Here is a 22,520-nt window from a genome sequence, read left to right on the forward strand (position 1 = left end):
GATCAATGTTACTTTAGTGCAGTTGTATGCAAAAATATGGCACTTTTTAATGCAAAAGGCTATCAGAATTCACTTGTTTTATCATGACCCTTTACAATTCAGCATACAGAGATCATGTTTCAAAATGCTGATGCCAATAGGAAAATAAATTATCACTTATTTTATTATAATTTAATGAAAGTGTCAATTCCAAGTGTTGGAAAGAGAAATGAGAATTTTGTAACCTAAAAAGTTATGGGTAAATTAATAATGATGTTCTGGACATCAGCATGATTCAGAAAAAAAACTTTGCTAAGGGAAACAACCTGTACTAGGAGATAAATACTGTGCAACCAATAAAAAAAACTAACAAAACAAAACTGAAATTGTTTCATTAACTATATTCACTTCTCATGTGGAAGATGTCTACACAAAGAAGATTTGCTCATAAAGAAGAAGGCACATTGACACATGAAGTAATCCAATATGCAATAAAGAATATTGAGCAGTAGAGCAAGATATTCAGGATTTAGGAGCATTGAAGACAACAACAATTGTTTAGATTCTAACATTACACAATGGGTGACCTTTCAATATGATTCAATGGTTTATTAGCATTTTCATTTTCAATATGAAGAAGACCCAAGTGTATTGATATGATAACATGAATAAAATAGCAAAAGCTAAGAATACCACTATAATCATATTCGATCATTTCACCTGACGGAAAAACACAGCTACACAACACAGAGAATACAGTGACATCCTCCCAGTCAAAATTTCTGCTTTTCCATCAATGAAATCTTTTCAGAACAGACCAGTCAATTTCTCAGAACATTAACTTCCCATCAATAACAAATAATAATAGAAATTAATTTGAAGACTGATAGAATTTCTTATGTATTCATATTTTACAAATATATGGTAGGCAACACTAGAAGCAATAATGTTATCTCATACAATGTTATACTAACCATAAATGCTTCAAGTCATATCAACTGTTGCAGAAAACAATATCAAATTGATTAACGATGCTCTACAATACATAACAAGACATTATGGAGACAATGAATACATCAACTTGACAATACTAGTAGTAGATGAACCCCATAAACATCTGAATCACACTTATAAAAGCAGAATAGTATTTTCATACAACCACACTATAATTAAAAAAAAAAAAAACAAAGAATAAAAAAACAAAAACCAAAATTTGCAGTGAAGTTTCAAAAGAAAATTATGAAAGTTTATTATGATGGTAAAGGGTGAAAGGTAGAACATATTTTATCTATTTTGTAGTACTTCAATTGAAAAACTTTTACAACAATTTAAGGAGGTAGACCTAGGGTAAGGGACAAACTCTTAAAAGTCTTTGGAACATCTGTATTCAGTGTTTTACATCAATCGTATGTAAGCATCTTATTGACTTGGACTCATTTTATTCTGTTTTAAACGAAAGTTTGAGAGGCTTTGGTGAAATTGGATATGATCCAAACACATCACTGATTTCATGAGTTATGTCCCTTACCCTAGGCCTACCTCCTTCATTAGGAAGCTTACAATTGTACGATTGTAAAAAAAAACTTGTTCTGAAAAGCTCTGAAATAAAAACTGTTAATATATAACAATCTACAGATAAATGTTTTATTGTACAAATGCACTGTAAATGATTTAAGCCAGTCCTTCCCTTGTACAATAATAGGTCTGCAAGAATAAATATAACATCTGCATCTAAATATATGGAACCAATAAAACAGAGTAACAATTATGTAACTAAAAATAAACAGTAAAATAATCCTACTCTGCAAAATGAAAATGTTGAACTTACATTAAAGAAAGGCTTTGCATTCAGAGAAGGATTTACAATCTCAGTATCAAAAAAAGTTCAATTTGCAGTAGATAACAAAATTGTTCTTCCCTGGTCACACATTTTACACACCTCACTCAAATATTAAGTCTCTCTCACATCAGCTAATTGTTTAATAGGTTATCCAGAAGGCTAAAGGGTACAAATATGGATACATGTATTTCTTCAGAAATTTGACCCTAATATAATAATTGAGGGGTAGTTGCTAATTATAAGATAAACATCTTTCTCGTTTTCATACTGGCGTGACCAATAATAAATAACAATATCATTGTAAAGACAATATAAGAAGTTTTGTTTTGACAATAAAATACTCTTTTAATCTTAACTTCATTACTTAACTTCATTAGCCATCAAAACAAATATATTTTCCCAACTTTTTATTGACCTACTGGATGACCTCTATAATCCCAATAACTTATCACTCACAACACCTTAATTTAAACCCTAATCTATGACATCGTTATTGATGTGCACATTGTACTCTAGGTCCATGACCTTCTTCATCATCATCGTCCTCATTGTAAGCGTCACCTCTGTGACGTCGTCGTCCACCTCGTGTCTCATCAAACTCCACCAAGTCAACTTCTTCAACATCGTCTCCTGTTGGAATTTCTCTATCTGGTCTGTTAGGAAGCAGTTTCTCTAATTTCTGAAGTATTACAAGTATCTATATAAATTACAAACTTTCTTGAATCTTGTAATGGTTGACAAAATTATAATTCAATAAAAAAAATTAGTTTTAGTCGCATTGGTGAAAATGATTCGCTTTAGAAAACCATAGTCCAAATAAAGGAGCAAAAATTCCTTACCATCATATTTGTAGTGAAACAATTTGTGAGCTTTAACAAAACCCAATGACATTTAAGAATCAATACATACAAAACAACAGCATAGGACTTGCAGCCATTTCGTTTGTCAGTTTTTTTTTTCATTACATAATATCAAAATTAGAGCAAAATCTCATGCCTTATTGCTTTGAATGAATAGTCCATACATACCTTTAGCTGGTCATGATCAGCAAAATTTTGTGGTGGAAAGGTAACTTCAAATGTAATAAACATATCTCCTTTTTCAAATGGATTTCTGTATATTGGCATACCTTCACCTTTAACAACTCGCACAGAACCTAAAATAACATCATTAAAAAACTACCTTAAAATACATTAGAGTGAATGGTAACTTTCAAAATTCTGAACTAGGACTATTTGGTATTTTTTTATTTCCTTATATAAGCAAAGAACATAATTTTTGTGTGAAGAGATCATGATAAACAATGTTTTTTCCTTCCCAACTATTTAAAACTATTACTGTATTTTGGTGTGTATTATGCGCACATTTTTACATAGAAAAAATTTCCAGAACAAGCATGAATATATAAGAATTGGCCACGAAATGAAAGACTTTGGTACGAGAAAAGACACTGCGTAATGTAAACAAATCTGAAGTGAAATGTTACTGAAAGAAATTTTATCTAATCATCAAATACATCTGTAAGTATTGAATTTTCAGTGATATGTTCTTCACATCATGTTCAAATGCCTTAATCACATGTTCCAAACAAAGGTTGTACAATATTTCCTCCTTATAAAGCATGGTTAAAGATTAAAATGAAACAACTAAGAACCAAAAAGTAACCTCCTTATCAAATACATTTAAAGCTGAAAATGATTATTTTAAAACTTATTCTGGTTGTTTCTTATGATTTTCTATCTCAAAAGTATATATTTAAATGAAATATTGCGAAATTTGAGTTACAACCAAAACTGGAAATGTCTGATTTTCCTGACTTTCGATTTTGTTTTATAAGCCATTTCATACATCCTGTGTTAATTTTATCAAGCTTCGAAATTAAAATTATCCAATTTATGCAGCTACTGATCTTTACATGATGTTTCAGTCTGCATTAAAGTTTCTTTCCTTCACATTTTCATAGGGAATACCGCATCAGAGGTAAATAAACTGACCGATCAAGTGCAAAATATCAATCTTTTGTCTTGCAAAATTTTACTGCAATCTAAGTCTAAAAAACTTTTTTTCACCTTTTAAGACCTCCAAAATTGCACTGTGCATAATACTTTGATGTGTATTATACACACGAAAATACGATAAATCAAATTAAACTTAATTTCATGGGAGGAGCTTTGATGGTATTTCAATCCAAAGAAGATTAGTAAAAATGATTTGCAATTTTTATATAATACATTGTTCTGTAAAGTTTAAGTAATATAACCAGGTATTTCTTGCTTTCAGAAAGGGTTCATTTACAGTTCGCCAACTTTTCAGTGTGCTAGCTCAATGAAACAGCAGCCAAAAAAAGACATAAGCCCTAAGATTAAATTGCTCTATTTCTTATATGATTTGCCTGTGGCATAAAAGCAGGAATAAAAAAACTTTTTAAGTTTCTTGTATTACAGAATCATGGATCAAACCTATAACTTCCTGAACTCTGGACTCATGGGCTAATATTATACGACTGAAATAGTTTACATAAAAAATGAACCATACAAATCTAATAAAATGCATTGTAGATAAACACATTTTTATTAATATCCTTTTCAAAGTCGAAGCTGACACTTTGCTGAGAAAAAAAGTATGGACTTATAGTCTGAAAAATATGGCAATTAGCAGTGAATTTTCGAATGTTCCCTCAGGCACATGAAATAACTTCAGTGATTTCACTCTTTCAGACTTTCTCTTGACAAAACATCACACTTCTCTCTTGTGAAAACTGGTAATTTGGAATATCAATCAGCTGATTACAAAATGGAAAATTTATTTGAAAATCACAATGAAATCCTGAGAAAATCTATATAAATAGAATAATCAATTAATTATGATGAACAAAATATAATCATTGTGTCAAGAATGGGTTGAGATTTAACATGTTGGAACAACCACTTGTCAAATCTTGGTATTATCCTGCACTCATGATCACATTTTGGTTCTTCACTCTTTCCAATTACTGTGAAATTATTTCGATTCATGGATACCAATTTTTGTTGATTACAGTAGAAACATAAGTTCATGGATTCTTGAATTTGTGGTTTTGAGGTTTTCAGGATACATGAGAAATCTTCTTTTCGTTTGAAAAAAAATTTTGTGGTTTGGTCTACCCACGAAAACCACAAAATTGGTAATCCAAGAATAATAGTACTGTCATAGTAATCATCCTATTATAAATGCTCCCTATGACTTTGAAAATGTAGCATAAGAAATGTTTAATACCTGGCTGTATAACCTGTCCTGGTGGGTTTTTTATCAGTAAATCTCGTCCATCTAATTGTTTAAGTGTAAACTGGAAGCCACATAAAGCTTCAGATAAACTAACATTATAGGAACATAACAGATCTTCTCCATCACGTTTATACAGTTCATGGTCTTGTGTTTGGAGAACTATAACAACATCACCGGGTTCTACATCAGGCTGAAATCATATAACTAGGTTTAAAGTTTTGTTTCAATGAAATAAATCCAACAAGTAGTTAACATGATGTGTAAATGTCTAGTCCACATTCAATATTGACATAAGTTTAATCTCGACATTATTCTGAGATTAAATGTTTCATTGAAAATTTAGAATTTTCATTTATCTCTTATATCTAATATGATCTTTTTAAAACATATACTAGCAATCTAATAAATAGATCTAAAAAAATAACTAATTCCATATTTACTATGTTTCATTGCCGGATACCTTGGATTTGAAAATTTTTACTAACAAGCACACCACTAATCTAAAAGGTTTCCTCACTGTTTACATGAAGAGGTCATTTCAACACTAACTATAGCAGTGATGTAAAAAATTAAATATACAGCTACACAGGAGACTAATACAGTAGATATATATATAAGACACTCACCAACTGATCTCCTTCTCCTCGGAATGGTATTTTCTGGTTATCTTTCATGCCTTTATCTACGTGGACCTCTAAAACTTTACTCTGTTGTGTAACTTTCTTTCCTTTACATTCTTTACATTTATCTTTGTCATTTATAACTTCCCCTGATAATGATAAATATAATCTTTGTCAATAAATAAAAGCCAGATCTATAGCATTTTTGAATTACCAGTAAATAAAATAGTTCTTTATTAAAAAGTGCTTAGTCATACTTAACTGAAAAACACTCAAGTTTTTTTCCTAACACATAAATTGTATGAGAAAAATAATATCATATCTACATGTATATCAACAAATGCCCACTAGTTAACCACAAAACCACAACTATAATATAAGATCATAAATTAAACTGAGATGTCTAACAAAAATTTGTCATTCTCAAAGCCCATAATCAAATTCAACAATATGGCACATCTACACAAAACTTATGTCAAAATATCAAATTGCTGAGAAAGTTGCACAAAAAACTATTATATAAAAAGGTTATAAGGACAAATGGACATAGGTAAAATAGTTTACAACCTCCAGCGAAGAAGGTTTAAAATAAATAAGACAATGATAAGATGATCATTACTGCACTTTCTTATCATAAATTTATAGATGTAAAAATCCTCACCCAATAATCTTAGTGAGGCATTAAACTGATTTAATCCATAACCCACCTTCTCCTCTACATTCAGGACATATAGACTGCATTTGCTGGACCATCCCAGGACCTAACTGTCGTAATGTTACCTTCACACCTCTACCATTACAAGTTTTACATCTGTGCATAGCTCCCTGCTTGCCACCAGCACTATAGTGGAATAAGAAAACAATTATTATGTTAAGTACATGTAACACACACAAAAAAACCTAATCAACACAGAATATAATGTTCTTGTCCAAACATGACTATAAAACATTTATTACACCTGTTGGGCACTTAACCAACAACATAACTATATACTAAATACTTGATTTTAGGTCATGAAAACAGCAGAATTAACTCTACAGCAGCACATATTGAGAATAAAACAAAAAACCTCAGAGTTGGGTTCACAATTTCTAAAAGTACAGCCAGCCTAAGTTTTAAGTCAACCGATTTTTTATTTTTTTCCAGAAGAAGAAATGACAGATTTTTATATGTCATGAGATTAGAAACCTACTTTTTAAGTAATCACTAAAGAGGTATTCATGTCATGGCAAGAGTAATACAGTTGAACTTCACCCTATAGAACTCTGATGGCTGTAACACATTTCAAAGTAGCAAAATTTCCGCCTAATATAATCAGTATAAATAACCTTGGATTTCTCAAACTTACTAATCAGTGCACTCTGTAATAAAATAAGAGAATAACACTCACAACTCAAACTCATCAGCCATTTTGTCAGCTTGGGTAAAAGGTGTGAAAAACCGAAGCCCTACCATTAAGTAAAGTGTCATTTTAGGTAATTACAGGTAACATTTATGTAATCACTACCATATTCTTCCGTGAATACCGCACACTTTTTTCAACTTTTTCTTTGCTCCAGAAGGGGGATGCGCAGTATAAACCAAAACAATGAGTTTCTAGATTTTTTTCTGGAGACATAATTTTTAGGTCTGTAATTTTCGGGAATCAGAACCGAAGTTGTCAACTAAAGACAACATCGAGCCATTGTATTTTTGCGAACAGTTTCATGTGAAATAAACAAATAAAGTTTTACGAATGTTCCCAACTTGGCATGATGAGAGAATCAAAGAACATGAAATGAAAACAAGTTATTGACTCACGAACACGCTCTGAAAGCTTTTAAAGCAAACACAGATTTTTTTAAATGTTTAAAAATCAACAAAACCTTTCTAAAGCGAAAAATAAGACAAATAAAATAAAACTAACAAACTTCATTAAAATTAGCACTTTCTAAGGATGAAGTTGAACTCAAATGGGAAACGAAAAAAAAAAATATACGGAAATCTTGTAACTTCAATTTTTCATACTCCTGATAACTTAAACACATTTCAATGGTACCTTGGATTTCGAGCTACCAAGGTTTGACCATAGTTAAAATCAATTAAATGTTATAGGTTTATAAGTCATATCTATTAATGAATGTCAATCAAGGTGGATAATTGAACGTTACTAGTGAATGAAAAGAATGAACCATGGAAACATTAATCTGTATTTCAACAAATGTTACTTCACGTTTTTTCATTTCCATTCATATTGAAAACATAAGAACAGGAAATCATTGCAGCCAAATTAAGAAGAAGTTAAATTGCAGGAAAAGATTTAAATGATTTATAGAATCTTACCCATTACACTTTGGACATATCACAGTTTTGCTCAGCTGTAACTTGGAAGTTTTCCCATTGTACAGATCTTCTAATGTGACCCTAAAAAAACATATTACTTTATCTTAATAGTACACTTTGTGAAATAATTAACAAATTCAAATTGAAAGTAGTTACATAATAAAAATAAAAATAATCTTAATTTCAGTTTAGATCACTTTTCAAGTTTGATTAGAATATCTGCAGGACACTCACTTTAATGGATGATATGTATCCTCTCCTTTTCTCCGGCCACGCCGACCTCCCATGCCCCCCATTCCACCAAATGGACTGCCCCCAAACAATCCTCCAAATAAATCTCCAAACACATCAGGGAAACCACCTAAAACATAAACAAAATACAATGTACAAAGTTTGCCCACCTAAAACATAAACAAATACAATGTACAAAGTTTGCCAACAGTTCTCCAATGGTTCTAGCAAGAACTACCATCAATACTACATTAGTAATACACTGACCAACAATGAGTACCGCTCAAGCCTGGGTCCACATTTGAAAAAAATACATGGATATCTTGACCCTTCACTTTCTGACCTAAATATCAACAGTGTCTTTCTGATCACTTCAGCATTTTTGCCAGATTCATTAAAATTTATGCAAGGCAAACTAGATTTATGCAATTAGGTAAGAAAGACAAATGCTTATGTCCCAATCCTTTGCAAAAATAATCAAGATTGCAATGTAAGTGATATTCACTGATTTAATACTGCTTTTCATATTAAGGAAGTTAAAATAGGTGTATGAAAATGAAATGCAATTCAGTTTGTGGAAAATGCTTAGTATTTTTTTGTCATTGTTGACTGGTTAATATTACCTGATGATCCAGCACCCTCTTTGAGACCTTGTAAACCATATCTGTCATAAATTTCTCTTTTCTCAGAATTGGACAACACCTCATATGCAAAACTTATTTCTTTAAACTGTGAAATAAAATTTATTTAAAATCAAGAAGAATGGACAGTTGAACTATTCAGCTGAACATTTTTGTTAAGTAGGTCAATGGTATAAATATTTTACTCACATACATTTGTACATGTAAAGCCACACAATTCATTGTTAATGCACTACAGGTAACATGTACCATGTATATAATAATTCACTTTTAAGAAATGTATAAATTCTGAATTCCAAATATAAGTCCTACACATATAACAGCTCATCATGAAACAGCACCATACCAATAACAGTCAAAAATGTATACAATGCAGGTCAGTGAATGCGAAATTTAAATTCTTCTACAGGACATTACAGAAATTGATCAGACTAAACCAATATTCACCGGACTGAATATTTTCAAAATATTTTGTAGCAGGGGAAGCTTATCGTACTCCATAATCAATTATATTTTGTCCTATGTCATGATCATGATCTTTACCATTTGGAAACTGAAAAAGTAGCAAAAATATCCAAACCAGATTTTGGAGCAGCACTGGACATTCAGTCTGGAAATCAAGGTTTTTCACCAGACCTGCCGCAATTTTATTGAAATTGTCCGTCTGACAGAATTTTAAAATCAATGATGGGGGTTGAAGGGCACTTTTAATTCTACCCAACCATGCATTTGAAATTTAATTTAGTATTTCCTATGAATGTTAGACAAATCCTTGTGACATAACAACCACTCATAAAATTTAAAAAGAAGTGCCTTCCAATTACTTTAATATCAATTCTAGACTAGCTCTTAAGGAAATACAATGTACTACTTCAGGCAAAACCTCAAGTAAGTTAAAATCTATTTTGACCAAAACCAATATCAGATTACAAATATACATACCTTTTCACCAGCTTCTGGATTTTTATCTGGGTGGTATTCTTTTGCTAGTTTGTAGTATGCCTATAAAAGTTTTTTTAGTGATGTCAATTCATAAACTCTAAGCATATACATGATTTATTACACATTAACAAAAATCATCCTAAATATTTATTTTATTTAACAGTCAAATGACCTATATTTTATGTATATTTCAACTGATACTGAATTGAAATAGTTGTAATCAAAGACACAGCATACAGTCAAACTGCAAATGTACTTTTCTAAATTGTAATTGAAATAAGTGGTTTTAACTACTACAATGTGTGTCCTACCAATAGACATGGTGACATTTGTTACCTAATTTTCATAATCAACACAATTTTCAAAGGAAATACTGAATAAATGCAGATGACATACATGTAATTGGTTACCTTCAACTACATGTAACCGTTTTCAAGAGAAGAGGACAAAACATACAAACATGTAAAAAAGAAGAGATTTCTTTCATGAAAGTTAATAACAATGCAGACTGACACAGAGTCAGTGTTCATTCCAGAAAAGTGCATAAGGGGGCAATTGGCCCAACTGACAGCAAAACAGGTCAATTTCAGAATAAAGGGAGCCAATATGCAGTATGATAAGGGGAAATTTTTAGATAACAGGAGAGATTCAGCCAACAAATAAGTAAAACTCAGGTTTGTATACACTTCATAGTTTCATTTTAGGTGAGAGGTACAATGTAAGAGGTACATACATTTTTAAACTCTGAATGGATAAAAAGAAATACAAGTATCAGTGTGGGAAACCATTTTTTCCCCCAACTTGCCATTCTGGCTGGTGGAATATTGATCTTGCTAGCCAAATAGAAATTCAATTAGCCACATTTTTTGGGTTTTTTTTTTATGTACAATCATCTGTTTTCTCTTGGATTTGACTATTTTCTGTCTTTCTTTTTCTTTCTTCAACTATCTTTTCATTTGTTTTTACATTTATCAAAAACTTTTCCATTTTCGAATATTCCCTCCCATTGAAGTTTTTCATGTACTTTACTGTAACAAAATAAGTACTCCATTTCTGAACTCATATTTTAAAAATAAAATTATATTACAACAGATTCATCATTATGAAACAAGAAAATGTTTATCATTTGCTTCTTGTTCACTTTCATTTTTACAATAAACAACTAATTTGCAAGGTAACATATCATAAATTACCAAGATACTTTTGTCTGAATACTAATACGAGATCGGGACTGTCACGTAGGTTTTGGCACATCCCATTTACCGAAAATTAAAATGGCAGATTGTAAACACTGCTCTACAAGTCAATAAAATTGTGCATATCATGCCAAAATTCACTTGACTTATTCAAGCGGGAATATATTTTTAATATATGATGTTAAGGGATGTTTTACTAAATAACCTGTTGGCTGGTTAACTTTCCACGGAATTTGCCAGTCAAATAATGGTCCATAAATTGACGAGTGTAAGCTAATGAGAATACACATCTACTCGTATTTGGCGAGCGGTGGTTTCCCACACTGTAGTATATGTTTTTTTTATTGTGTTGATTCAAACTGTAATTAAATTTGATGTTACAGCTCAAGTTAGAATGTTTCTGTTCTTATCAGGATTATATCAAACCCGGCCCAGGCCCATGGACAACAATGAACAGTTTTATCTTCACTTCAAATTCTCTAGGTTTACCAGCCATGTCCATTTGTTTTCAGTCAGTTGGCTCATCTGAAATTTACTGGGTCCCGTCAATAGGATATGGGGAAATGATCGTGCCCCTGCACACAGCCAGCAGTTTCACTATATCGTTTTTGGCCTGTGCAAAGTTTCAACTTTCATTTCTCATATTTACTATGAAATGGTCAAGGCAATTGGCTCTTTTAAATGAAACCATAAAAAAATCTGGAAATTCAGAGGTTGTCAACCTATGAAATACTGTACGCCAGCTGGACCCACATGCCATACTTTTTGTGCGCCATGCATAAAATATTCGTGCCAATGGGGCAAATGTACGGCCTGGAATGAACACTGCAGATTAATTACAACACACGGGGCCAGTCTTTGCAATATAAATTTCTAACAAGCCCAAGCTCATTTTTTTTTAATGTACTTATATACATTTGTAGCAATCATTGGCATGTTAGCCGATTTCTGCAAGCCCATCAGCATTTTTATAATCCATGGCGCAAGGCTCACGCTACTTAAGAAAAACAGGGAGAAGTAACTTATCTAACAAAGAGACACCAGGGAGAAGTGAATGTGTATGCGCATCATTCACTAACACTTTTTGTTTTAAAGTAATATGATGTTACATACATGTGTACAATAATCCCAGAATTTTTATGTGTTTATTTTCTTTACATGTATGTAAGTAACTAAATATTTGGACAATATGAAATCAGCCTGCTGACTGAATGATTGCCTGTATTTATATATACACACATGTACATCAATTTTTTTTTTAAATTTCTATTCCTCTACCCCATGCCAAATATATTACAGAAGAACTAATGTACATGTATGCATTGTATTTGTCTTTTTAGCAGCACAGTGTTAGAAAATTTCATGCAGAAACATTTTTTTTAAAAGTTCAATTTTGTTCAGTTTTTTTCCCTGGCCTCACTCCATGACTTCTTGATCAAAAATCAAGTCTCTTGCAATAAGTTGATTAATAGTACCAATATTATGTTCAAAATTTATAACTGAATCAAGATAGTAACTTTATATTGACACATTGTAGTGGTTGGTACGAATTTGTCTCAAACTGATGAAATATTCCTTTGAAATGGAGAATTTACCGTTGAATTATGAAACAAGAAGATCAAATTAATTGCTTTGTTTTTTCTACCAAATTATCAATTGAGATCAATTTCCCCCCCAAGATTGACAAGAAACTGCAGGACAAACTTGCATGTTTCAAAACGAGGTATAACAATTAAACATCAGTTATTGTAAGCTAGAATGGAGAATGTTCATTACCTATTCTGTCTAAACAATGGTTATGAAAAGCTGATTAAAATACTTGCTAGGAACAAAATTTTTGATTCATTTCGAAGACTTTTAGATTTTTTTCTCTCGAACAGGTGCCATTTTTGTTTGAATTAACATCAGAAGAGAGACAACTCTGGTCAAAAGACTGCTAAAAGACGGAGTACAGTCCCAACCTTGGGCAATGTTGGAAAATGACAGGATGACTTCACTTTGCTTTTGGTGTCCTCTTAGGGCAAAGTGAGTGACTTCAGGGCGGCTATTTCACCCGAATTGCCAAGTAGCAGGAGCCCTGCATGGCTGTCAGTCAATTCAAAAGATGGCAAAGACAATTAAAAAGCCAAAAACTGAAGTACAATGTAGTGTTTGACTTAAAATGGGTAATGTACGTCGGACATGACCAGTACTTCTAGCTGCCGGTCCGGTAAAATCTGTGTGATTTCCAGTAGTTTTTTTTTTATTAGACACGCCTCAACTGGAACTTAAGGTTTAAAGATGGCATCCCAATCGAGGCAAATTTAAATTGGATCAGAGAAATGATTCTGGCTTCAGTATATAATAGGATGCCATCCCTGGAAAGCCCTTAAAAAGGAAGCTTATAGATGCAGAGGTTAAAGAGTAATCAAGGGAACCAAGGTTATAGCGGTAATCAAAAGAATGTAATCCAGGGACAAAGAATCGACATGGAAAACAGACATACACAACAAAGAACATAAAGTAACTAAAATCATACATGCAAAGTAACAAAAGCAAATGACTTCACTAAAAACTGGGAGCATGGACCAGGTGCAAGCTCATCAACAGGAATATGAGGAAAAACGTAAAATGAATCCAGAATGGAAAGTTGGCTGTCTGTGGCTGCTTTTTTTGGTCCCACAGATAATTGTTCGATTCAGCAGATTTTGTTAGGTTGCCAGACCAAATGTCCAACTGGTTGAAAAATGATTTCACCAGGTTTGAGCCTGCTTCACGGGTTTGACACTGGATGGTGAAAATGCTTCAGGGAAGGTGAATTATTTTATTCACTAACCCAAGGGAAAGTGCATTTTGAAAAAATCTACATGTACAGTATCCTTTTTCGAATTAGGATCCTCAAATTATGCTGTCAGTTGCGTCAAAAATCAGATTGTTTACATCAGAAACACTGGTTATGTGTGAAATATTCTGAACTACCGTCTGTTGAGAGCTATTCAAAATTGTGAATCAGACTACTTGAAGCTATAAAGGATATTGCTTGTGCTGCTGGTAAGGTGGAGCTCACCAAGCTCACTTTAATTTTAAAAAACAATCCCTACTCCATTACCCATATTAAGTATTCAATGAGCTTTGTAGAGGCCAGGCTTAAGAAATGCAGTCTAAAGCACAGTGAATGTTCAATCCTCAACCACAGCTTCGAAAATCCTCAAGTGGACACCTGGGTGTCGTGCACTGAACTGAATTCGGTCTTTGAACACGTTATGGAAGCCTACCAGACAAAGTCTCTCCAATAAGGTTGGCTCTGCAGTGATCCCTGAAGAATCATTCAAAGGAAATGAGCAAAACCGCTGAGATTTATGATACACTGCGGGGTAAGGTGGTTCCTGGAAACTATGACATGACGAAAACTGAAAATTATCATGAGTCATGGGTTCGGGAAATTTCCTCTGCCAAGAAACAGAGAGGTCAAGTGACACTGGAGTGATACTTAACCAATGCAAAACACATTTATCTGTTTGTTTTCTGTAATACCTTTTTGATTTCGCCGTCAGATGCACTTTTACTGACGCCTAGAACTTCGTAAAGCTTTGTGTCTGCCATTTCACGAGGCTGTGAGAACTACACTGACCCCGTGTGGCAAAGAAAGCGATCTAAGGGGAATAACTCAATTTTCCCGCAATTTCTTGCTTTTTTTCATAGTAGGACCAGAGAGTGGTTTATTGATATAAAGTCCCCGTTTGTGCTCACATACATTCGGAGGTTGTCATGGAATTAGATATAAAAATTTCTATCAAGCAATAGACCTGTAATTAAACCGTTGGTGCATGGCTTTGTGTCTGGCCAAAATATTATCTTTGGTCGCATCACTGTTCGCGAGAAGGTTTAGTTTAAACATATTTATTTGCTACAATATCAGCAGCGGGCTTGGACATAAGTTATACAACCTTATCGAGGTCATCTCCCGGTATAAACAATTATTATAGTGGTATACACAATGGTGACAATTAATTTATATATATATATATATTACTACAAAAATCAGATCATTCATTGACCATAATAGACATACAATATTTACAAGGTGACGGGAGAGAGAGAAGTGTTGTTTTTTATCATGAAAACGGACATCACTTATTTTTAAAATTGTTTTATGCATGGAATATATGGTTCCTTCATCAATTGAATTAATATCAATCATAATAACATATCATGCCCCCAAAACGGCTGCATAGGAGTTAGAAAAGGATATAGAATATAAAAACGAGATCTATAATTATCAGGATTATCATGATTATATGACCTTGTAGTTTGTATACGAAATTTCGCCATTTCAAAATGTTTTCTTTTAGCAGACATAAATGTGTATTTTAAATCTCTGCTTTTAGTTTGCCAAATATTAAGTGGCTGTGAAAAGAAAACAAAAACAAAACAAAACAAAACAAAACAAAACAAAACAAATAAACAAATAATAATAATAATAAAAGACAAAACAAAACAAAAAAAATAACGGCAAAGTTGACGACATGACGGACCAATAGACGGAAGGACGTACTAAATATACCTCCTGCAAAGCACCGTTATAATTATAACTCATACATCAATTATAGTCTTGTTGTTCGCGTATTTACATTATTAATATCAAAATTATCAGTAATACTCAACAGCTTAGAGGTCAGAAGTATAAGTAAACGGATCTGCATACCACAAGGTTACACAATTCCACTTAAGGAAGATTGAAATTAATCATTTTGGGAATTGTTTAAAATACAAATAGGTCAAGTACTATTCCTAAAATGGATCCGATGGGTAGATCCTTAACTGGAAATAAATCATTATTCTTCTACTGCAGTTCTAAATGTCGGGTTATTGTCCTTTTTCGAAGACGGAACATATGTGATCACCAGATATCTTTATCTAAAGTTTTATTGTAGAGTTGACACAAAACTTCTGCCAGATCATATAAAAAAACATGTTTGATTTACCTCTCTTTGTCCGGAGAGTTCCAAACTAAAAAAAAAATGAAAATGAATATAACATCAACTTTACAAAAAAAAAATGATAGTATTTTTTATTTGTACAGGCGATGATATACATGCATGAGAGACTGTAAAATAAAAACAGGGGCGGATCCAGGATTTGAGTTTAGGGGGCGTTAATGAATGACATGCAAAGGAAGGCAAAAAATATTATGGGGTGAAACTTGTGGTGAAATTTTTTTTCTTACCTATTTTTTTTTTTTTTTTTTGGGGGGGGGGGGCATTAGCCCGGCACGCCAATCCTTGGATCCGCGCCTGAAAAATAATATCTACCCATCCCTATTGGAATTTCTGAATCCGCCACCGATGAAAGTTTAATTTTGATTATTCGATCTATCTAATCACGGATAAATGGATTTCAACAAAACGTATCAGTGCGCATTAAGTGTCAGTAAGCAATGACATTTTTTGTTGGTCAGATAGATGTTTGTTTGTAAGCAGAGCTCAAGTTCAAATAGATCGTGGTCGTTATATATTTGTTACATAAAATAATAAAATTTGACCTTGGAAATCAAAATGTAACTTAGTCAGTTTTGAGAGATAATGTTTATAATTTAATTAAAACAATACAAAAACACAAAACACAACCACACAACATATCTGGCATGTACAAGCTCTACATATATCAACTCAAATATAACAATCCATCGCCGATTAATTTCTATTCAGCAATGCAGCACACATGATTTTTTCTTTTAATATTCGCTGATTCAAATTTGCACTGCAACTAGAATGTGCCAGTCAGTGGAAGAAGAATTTGAGAAGAACACCTTTTTTAAAGGTCAAACAATATCTAAAAAGTGACTTATTTATATAACTTAGTAATCTTCTTTATGTCTTGCGTTTGGATTTTTATATGTCATATTACTTTTATTTGCACTTTGTTTTGTATTTCATAATGCCATAACCATTTAATATAAATGTGTTTGTGCTGATAAATATTGTCTATTGTCTATATAGTTCTTGATTGTCTGAGTATGCTCTACTTCGTCATAGTAAGTAAAATTTTGATACTGTCACCTCTTTCCGTACTGTCGAGGCTTATCAGATTAACATTAACAAAAATAAAACAAAACCAAACTTTCACCTCGAAACATTAAAAAAATACAAGGAAACTTTCTTGTAACCTTAACGCCTCCGTCAAATGAACGGAAAGTCAATCAATAGTCCATGATCTAAGCGGCCTTCAGCCTAGTTAGCGTGTCAACACAGACAACTAGTCGGCGACTATCTGGTGAGTAAATAATCACTTATATTTACTCGGAAAGGAAATAATTTGCTAAAATGCGATTTTATGATATGGATACATGATCTGTTTTTCTATTTATATAGAAATTTGAACTGGCAATGTTGTTGGTGTACCATAAAACCATGTTTTCCACGACGTGGGCAACTGCATGGACAACAATGCCGAATAAAATGGCTGCTTCCTCGTTGTTTAATTGGTCTTACTAAGTTCTTTGAAGTTTTTTTGGCATTTTCATGACTGACTGATAAATTATGAATCGTTGTTATTTTCATGTCAATTCTGCTTATTAAAGTTTGTGGAACTTTAAAGCCGAAAAATGTGCCTATTGACTTTAGTGCACCATTGGCCATGACAAAGACGAAGTTCTATTTTTAGACAGCCGTGCCTTTCAGACTATCGACCTATTATTAAACATGTTATGACAGAGAAGAGCCAATTGTATATCTGTTTTCAACAGTACAGATTCAATGCCAATGGAGAGATATGCACAAGTATGTGCTGGTTTTAATTATTTATTTTTTTGAAGACTAATACTACAGTATATTACTCGCTAGGACAAGAGTTTAAAGAATATGGGCTTTTGAAAGAAACAAAACATTTATAATTCAGTTTGATAAAAAGATCTCAACTTTTGAATGGCTTTGTTTTTTCAAATTATTTTGAAGTGTATTTCTATTACAGCACTTCTAACCAAAAAGTACTATTAACAGGAAATATGTATTAGAAATGGACAATTTGTTCAACTATTGTTTGCATGAAATGATTCCCAAAGTCTTCCTTATGTTAAATAATCCTATCGAACATAAAAGATTTGTGCAAATGAGGTTAGCTAATATCTATGTCACTAATATGTTCAGTTAACACTGAAAAATATATTTGTATGTATAGTATACACCTTGAACTGTTCTTTTTATTAAATGCTTCAGACCATAGGTTACTTGTCAAAAGAACATAGAATTGTGAACAGTTAAAATCTCTTAATGCATATAAATTGAAAAACATTTGGCGAAGTTAATGAACCCGGAAGTAGTTAATTTCCCTGTTATATGTACCTGTATCAGATCTAACTATGACAATGCATGATATGAGAATATTTCGCCAATTAAGGTTGCATGTGAAGAAAGGAAAATTTACAGATAAACAGTATAGATAAGAATGTTCAGTCAGGTTGAATTTCTTATTTCAACCCCTGAATTATTTGGATTGAAAATTGATGGGGTTCGAAATGCATGTAATATTACAATTAACTTAAATTGTATAAACCTTTTTTTCTGACAATATATTATAATTCGGCTTTTAATTAATGTGTACATTTTGTATATTGGTTATTAATTATTGGTTAATGAGTCTTAATAAGCTGTTGAATGTTGAATGAGATGATTAAAAGAATCAATTATTTGTGTCATTACAGCAGCAGGCATGCAGCCTCATATTTATTTATAGTCTATGTGTTTAAAAAATGTGTTAAATGATGTAAACATACATGTATTAATTCAACATGAAACAATTAGTGTTCCTTGCAGTTTTTGATACAGGCAGGGTAATCCAAGTAAAAAGTGGTACTCTAGAACATTAGAGGCAAATTTGAAGACAATATTTGATCATTTAAGGGTTAACATTACACTAATTTAGGGAAAATTTACAGAAAAGGGCAAGATATTTATAAAACCTATAAAAATTTGAAGGGCAAGATTTCAGGGCTTTTACAGTTTTTGAGTTACAAGAGGCCAAAGGGGACCACATCCTAAGAAATAGACTTTTTCCATTTTTGGTGCAATTTTGGAAAAAAAATGTATTTGGATTCCATATGAAAATCCCAGCCTGAATACAAGAGCCTCAGAAAGTTTTATAACCAAATAAACCCTATCATTTACTGTTTTTGAGATAATAAGTTACAAAGTGATGCATGAATGCAACTTAAAGTGGACCTTTGTACTTGAATTTCAAAATATTGTGTAATATTGTGTTCAAATGAGTTGTTGTGTATCAGTAAGTCCCTATGATTAGTGTGTCAAAAACTAATGTTGTATCCACACTTGCTTCAAGTGAACAGAGTGTATCCACACTTGCTTCAAGTGAACAGAGTTCAGGGTTGTATCATGCTGTGATCGACAAAGCTTTTTTTGAAGTCTGAATGTGTCTTCAAAACATACCAATACCAGTTAAAAAAATACAAATTTTTGCTCTCGTGTTGCATGTACAAAAATGTTATCTTAGTTTTTTTTAGGGCATGTTTGTAGAAGCAAAGGTATTCTTTTCTTTTCCTAATTACAATTTTGATTAGGCAAAAGAAATACTAGAAGGCCACATTTGAAATAATGTTGGTTTTCCCTTACCCAACCCTACCACCTGGCTTTGGGTATGTACAACATGTACATGTAGTTTTTCCAAAGTTCATGTAAAAATTAGTTCGAATTAGTGAAATGGGGCTTTGAAAATAAAAAAAAAACTTGCTAGAGAATAGCAAAATGGTGATTTTTTATGAGTAGGTACAATGTACATATACATGTAGATTAAACAGAAACAAACTATTTTAATTCTGGCCTTACATGTATGATTCATGCTACCAGCAAGAAAAAAATAGGATAGGTACATTTGTATAACTTGAGCCAAAATGGTCATGAAATGTTTAGGGTATGCACAAAAAAACAGGGTAGGTAAGGTAGCAGGAAACAGACATTATATCTTTTGCTTTACTAATTACGTGTAGTTTGCTGCAGGTTGTTTGGTCTTTGGATCAGTGGTCGAGGATAAGAGGGGGCATGCACTATTTATCACATTATTTTAGTTTATTGTCCCATTAAGATTTGAATATTTTACAATTTTAAAATGTTTTAGAATGACCCATTGATATTCTGAATGTAATAAGAAATGCCTCAAGCTCAAAATAAAAAAAAAAAACTAGAAATGTGTATTATGGTTAACTTGTGCCTGTTTGTTCAGTCTTTCACATTTACACACTTAGGAGAAAAAAGAAATAATGTCTACTTCCAGTTACCAAGGCAAACAAATTGAGGTTGTTAAGTAAGGATTTTTTAAGAAAAATTATCTACATGTATATTTTTTTTACTTTTTTTTTATTAGATAAGTTAAGTTGAACATACTTGGATGAATACATACTTTAAAGGATAATCATTATATGCTTTTAGTTATATACATGTAACCAGGCTATCTCCCATACTTGTACCACATGGCTTGGAGGAGCCATTAAGTTGATGAAATCAACCTGGTTCAGAACAGGATAGAAGCTTATTCTAGAATTTTGGACAAACTTGGTACCAGAAATGTTTTTTTTTCTGAAATTTTGATAAGAATATTTCCTAGTTGTTGTTTTTAGTCAAGGTGTGTTGGGTATCAGCCAGGAAACAAGTATACATACACATGTATTATTTGGTCCACATGTACATGTACATTGTCACTAGGACAAAATGATGCTAGTTTTCCTTTTTTTCTTTTTATTGAGGTGAACATTATAAAATTCAGACCTTTTGTATATGAGTTGTGGGACTTATATATAATTCATAAAAAGATTTATTTTTTGGTCATTTTCAGACTTTAACCCAATACTGCTTCCATTTCTATTGATGAAAGCCCCCTCATAATTGTTATAAATGTATGATTTAGGTTTTTTGCCATAACTAAAAAATTATGTTTATTTTTCACAATCTTATGGGTAGGAGCACATTTGGAAAAAAAGTCATACATTTTGTATACATTATAAATGTTTTTTTTAAAAAATGCATGATATATTTCCTAAAGAACTTACTTGTACTAGAAGCAAGTTTTATTTTCCCAATTCCTTACGGGCTTGGGAAACAGAGTACCATGTTTATGAAAACATCTGCTGAAATTATCAGCAAATACTCTTGATATCAGATACAATACAATGGATTTTAGCCACTCTAGTATCATATTGATTATGTTGTCAGTTTATCAGATATTATCAGAGGAGTAAACAGCTCCTCGTTGTCAAGACACAGATGCAGAAGCACAAAATCCATAGAAGGAAACTACTGAATATGCCATTATCGGCTTGCCTTCTATAATCAGAATTGCCAGACATATTGTGTAGTGTTAGTTATAAAACTGATGGTACTGTGTAATAAAAGTATAGTTGTTTGTGAACATGTCATCTCCACATCATTTCTTAAGTGTCAACATTAATTTGTTTGATTCAAAACTTTTTAAACAGACCTATTTTTATTATAATTGACAAGTACATGTGTATTTAACTTTGAAAATTTTGCTATGTCATTGAAAGGGATAAAAGAGATTGAGTTAACATATAATTTTATCACTACATCCAGTGATCCATCTAGGAAATTCAGACAGGGAGCACAAAATAAGTGAGGGCCTTTGGTCCTTTAAAATCTTACACCACAATCTGAAGGACTTACATTTTTGGTAAAATGATGTTTTTGACATTGTTTTTTTTTCATTGCTCAAGAAATCGTTTCTATGTATCAATTACCCTAACAGTCATTTAAGGATTATTTCTTATTTTTGGATAGGTATTATGAATAATCTGGGTTGCAACAGTTTACACTTTGGTTGTACTGAATATCCTAGTTTGGTCCAGTTTGCACTGTGGCCGAAACCAGGATATTGAGTTTAATCCATTCAAAAATTATAAGTATTCCTTATTAATTTACACATGATGGGTAAATTCATTTATAATGGATGACAGTCCAAATTTAACTACACAGATTCAGATTCAATATTTATTAAAGTCTCACCACTTGTACAACATAAGACACGTCAATATTATAATAAAACACAGTACATGTATATACATGTACAGTAATTAAAGATTATCATATATTAAAAGTACATGTTCCATTCTATAAAAAATTATGAGAGACAGTAAAACATAAATTAGCTGAATAAGACATATATAAACGCACTTGTAAAAAGTAACTAAGCTTGAAAGATACATTGTTATCATGAATACTGAAAACTATTTCTTCTATTTAAAATATTAAAACAGGTTTTGGCAATTATATCAAAGCATTCAACACTTTGAAACATAAAAACAAATTTGTCATCATCAGATAAAATATCAAACTCGCTATTTACACGTTTGACCTCATATAATAATTGTTCTCGTAAATCTATGTATAGAGGGCAAGCTAATAACACATGTTTCTCATCCTCAATCTGATCATTACATATAAAACATACTCGTTCATTGATCTCTTTATTTTCATAATGACCTGT

At 32.0% G+C, this 22,520-nt stretch overlaps 2 protein-coding genes across 3 annotated transcripts in view; one reads left to right on the top strand and one right to left on the bottom strand.

The window, feature by feature from the left end:
* Window positions 1-1,535: 1,535 nt before the first annotated feature.
* Window positions 1,536-14,658, bottom strand: LOC148616085 (dnaJ homolog subfamily A member 2-like). Its single transcript, XM_088582779.1, has 10 exons — window positions 14,550-14,658; window positions 9,841-9,900; window positions 8,881-8,986; window positions 8,261-8,387; window positions 8,027-8,107; window positions 6,411-6,544; window positions 5,710-5,852; window positions 5,075-5,273; window positions 2,848-2,975; window positions 1,536-2,498 (listed from the first exon to the last, which is right to left on the bottom strand). The coding sequence occupies exons 1-10, from the start codon at window positions 14,616-14,618 to the stop codon at window positions 2,310-2,312; spliced, it is 1,236 nt and encodes a 411-aa protein (XP_088438905.1). The 5' UTR covers window positions 14,619-14,658; the 3' UTR covers window positions 1,536-2,309.
* A 2,554-nt stretch (window positions 14,659-17,212) lies between these two features.
* LOC148616086 (uncharacterized) overlaps window positions 17,213-22,520 on the top strand; it is a 28,019-nt gene continuing 22,711 nt past the window's right edge. Inside the window, exon 1 of one of the 2 annotated variants that reach the window (XM_088582784.1) lies at window positions 17,213-17,288. The gene's annotated coding sequence lies outside the window, so the exon portion shown is untranslated. Of the gene's footprint in view, window positions 17,289-17,678; window positions 17,795-22,520 lie in introns of those variants that run through there. The other variant, XM_088582785.1, reaches the window with a different exon arrangement.

The sequence above is a fragment of the Perna viridis genome, chromosome 5 (genome assembly GCF_037379345.1).
Source record: "Perna viridis isolate PV_CMFRI_1.1 ecotype Kerala chromosome 5, ASM3737934v1, whole genome shotgun sequence".
In the NCBI taxonomy this organism is placed as follows: Eukaryota; Metazoa; Mollusca; class Bivalvia; order Mytilida; family Mytilidae; genus Perna; species Perna viridis.

Excerpts from the sequence above, each read along its gene's own strand:
- LOC148616085 (XM_088582779.1), bottom strand. The coding sequence starts at position 14,618 with ATGGCAGACACAAAGCTTTACGAAGTTCTAGGCGTCAGTAAAAGTGCA. Across the intron at positions 8,987-9,840 it reads ATCCAGAAGCTGGTGAAAAG|TTTAAAGAAATAAGTTTTGC; the intron begins GTATGTATATTT and ends TTTATTTCACAG. Across the intron at positions 8,388-8,880 it reads AGAGGGTGCTGGATCATCAG|GTGGTTTCCCTGATGTGTTT; the intron begins GTAATATTAACC and ends TTTATGTTTTAG.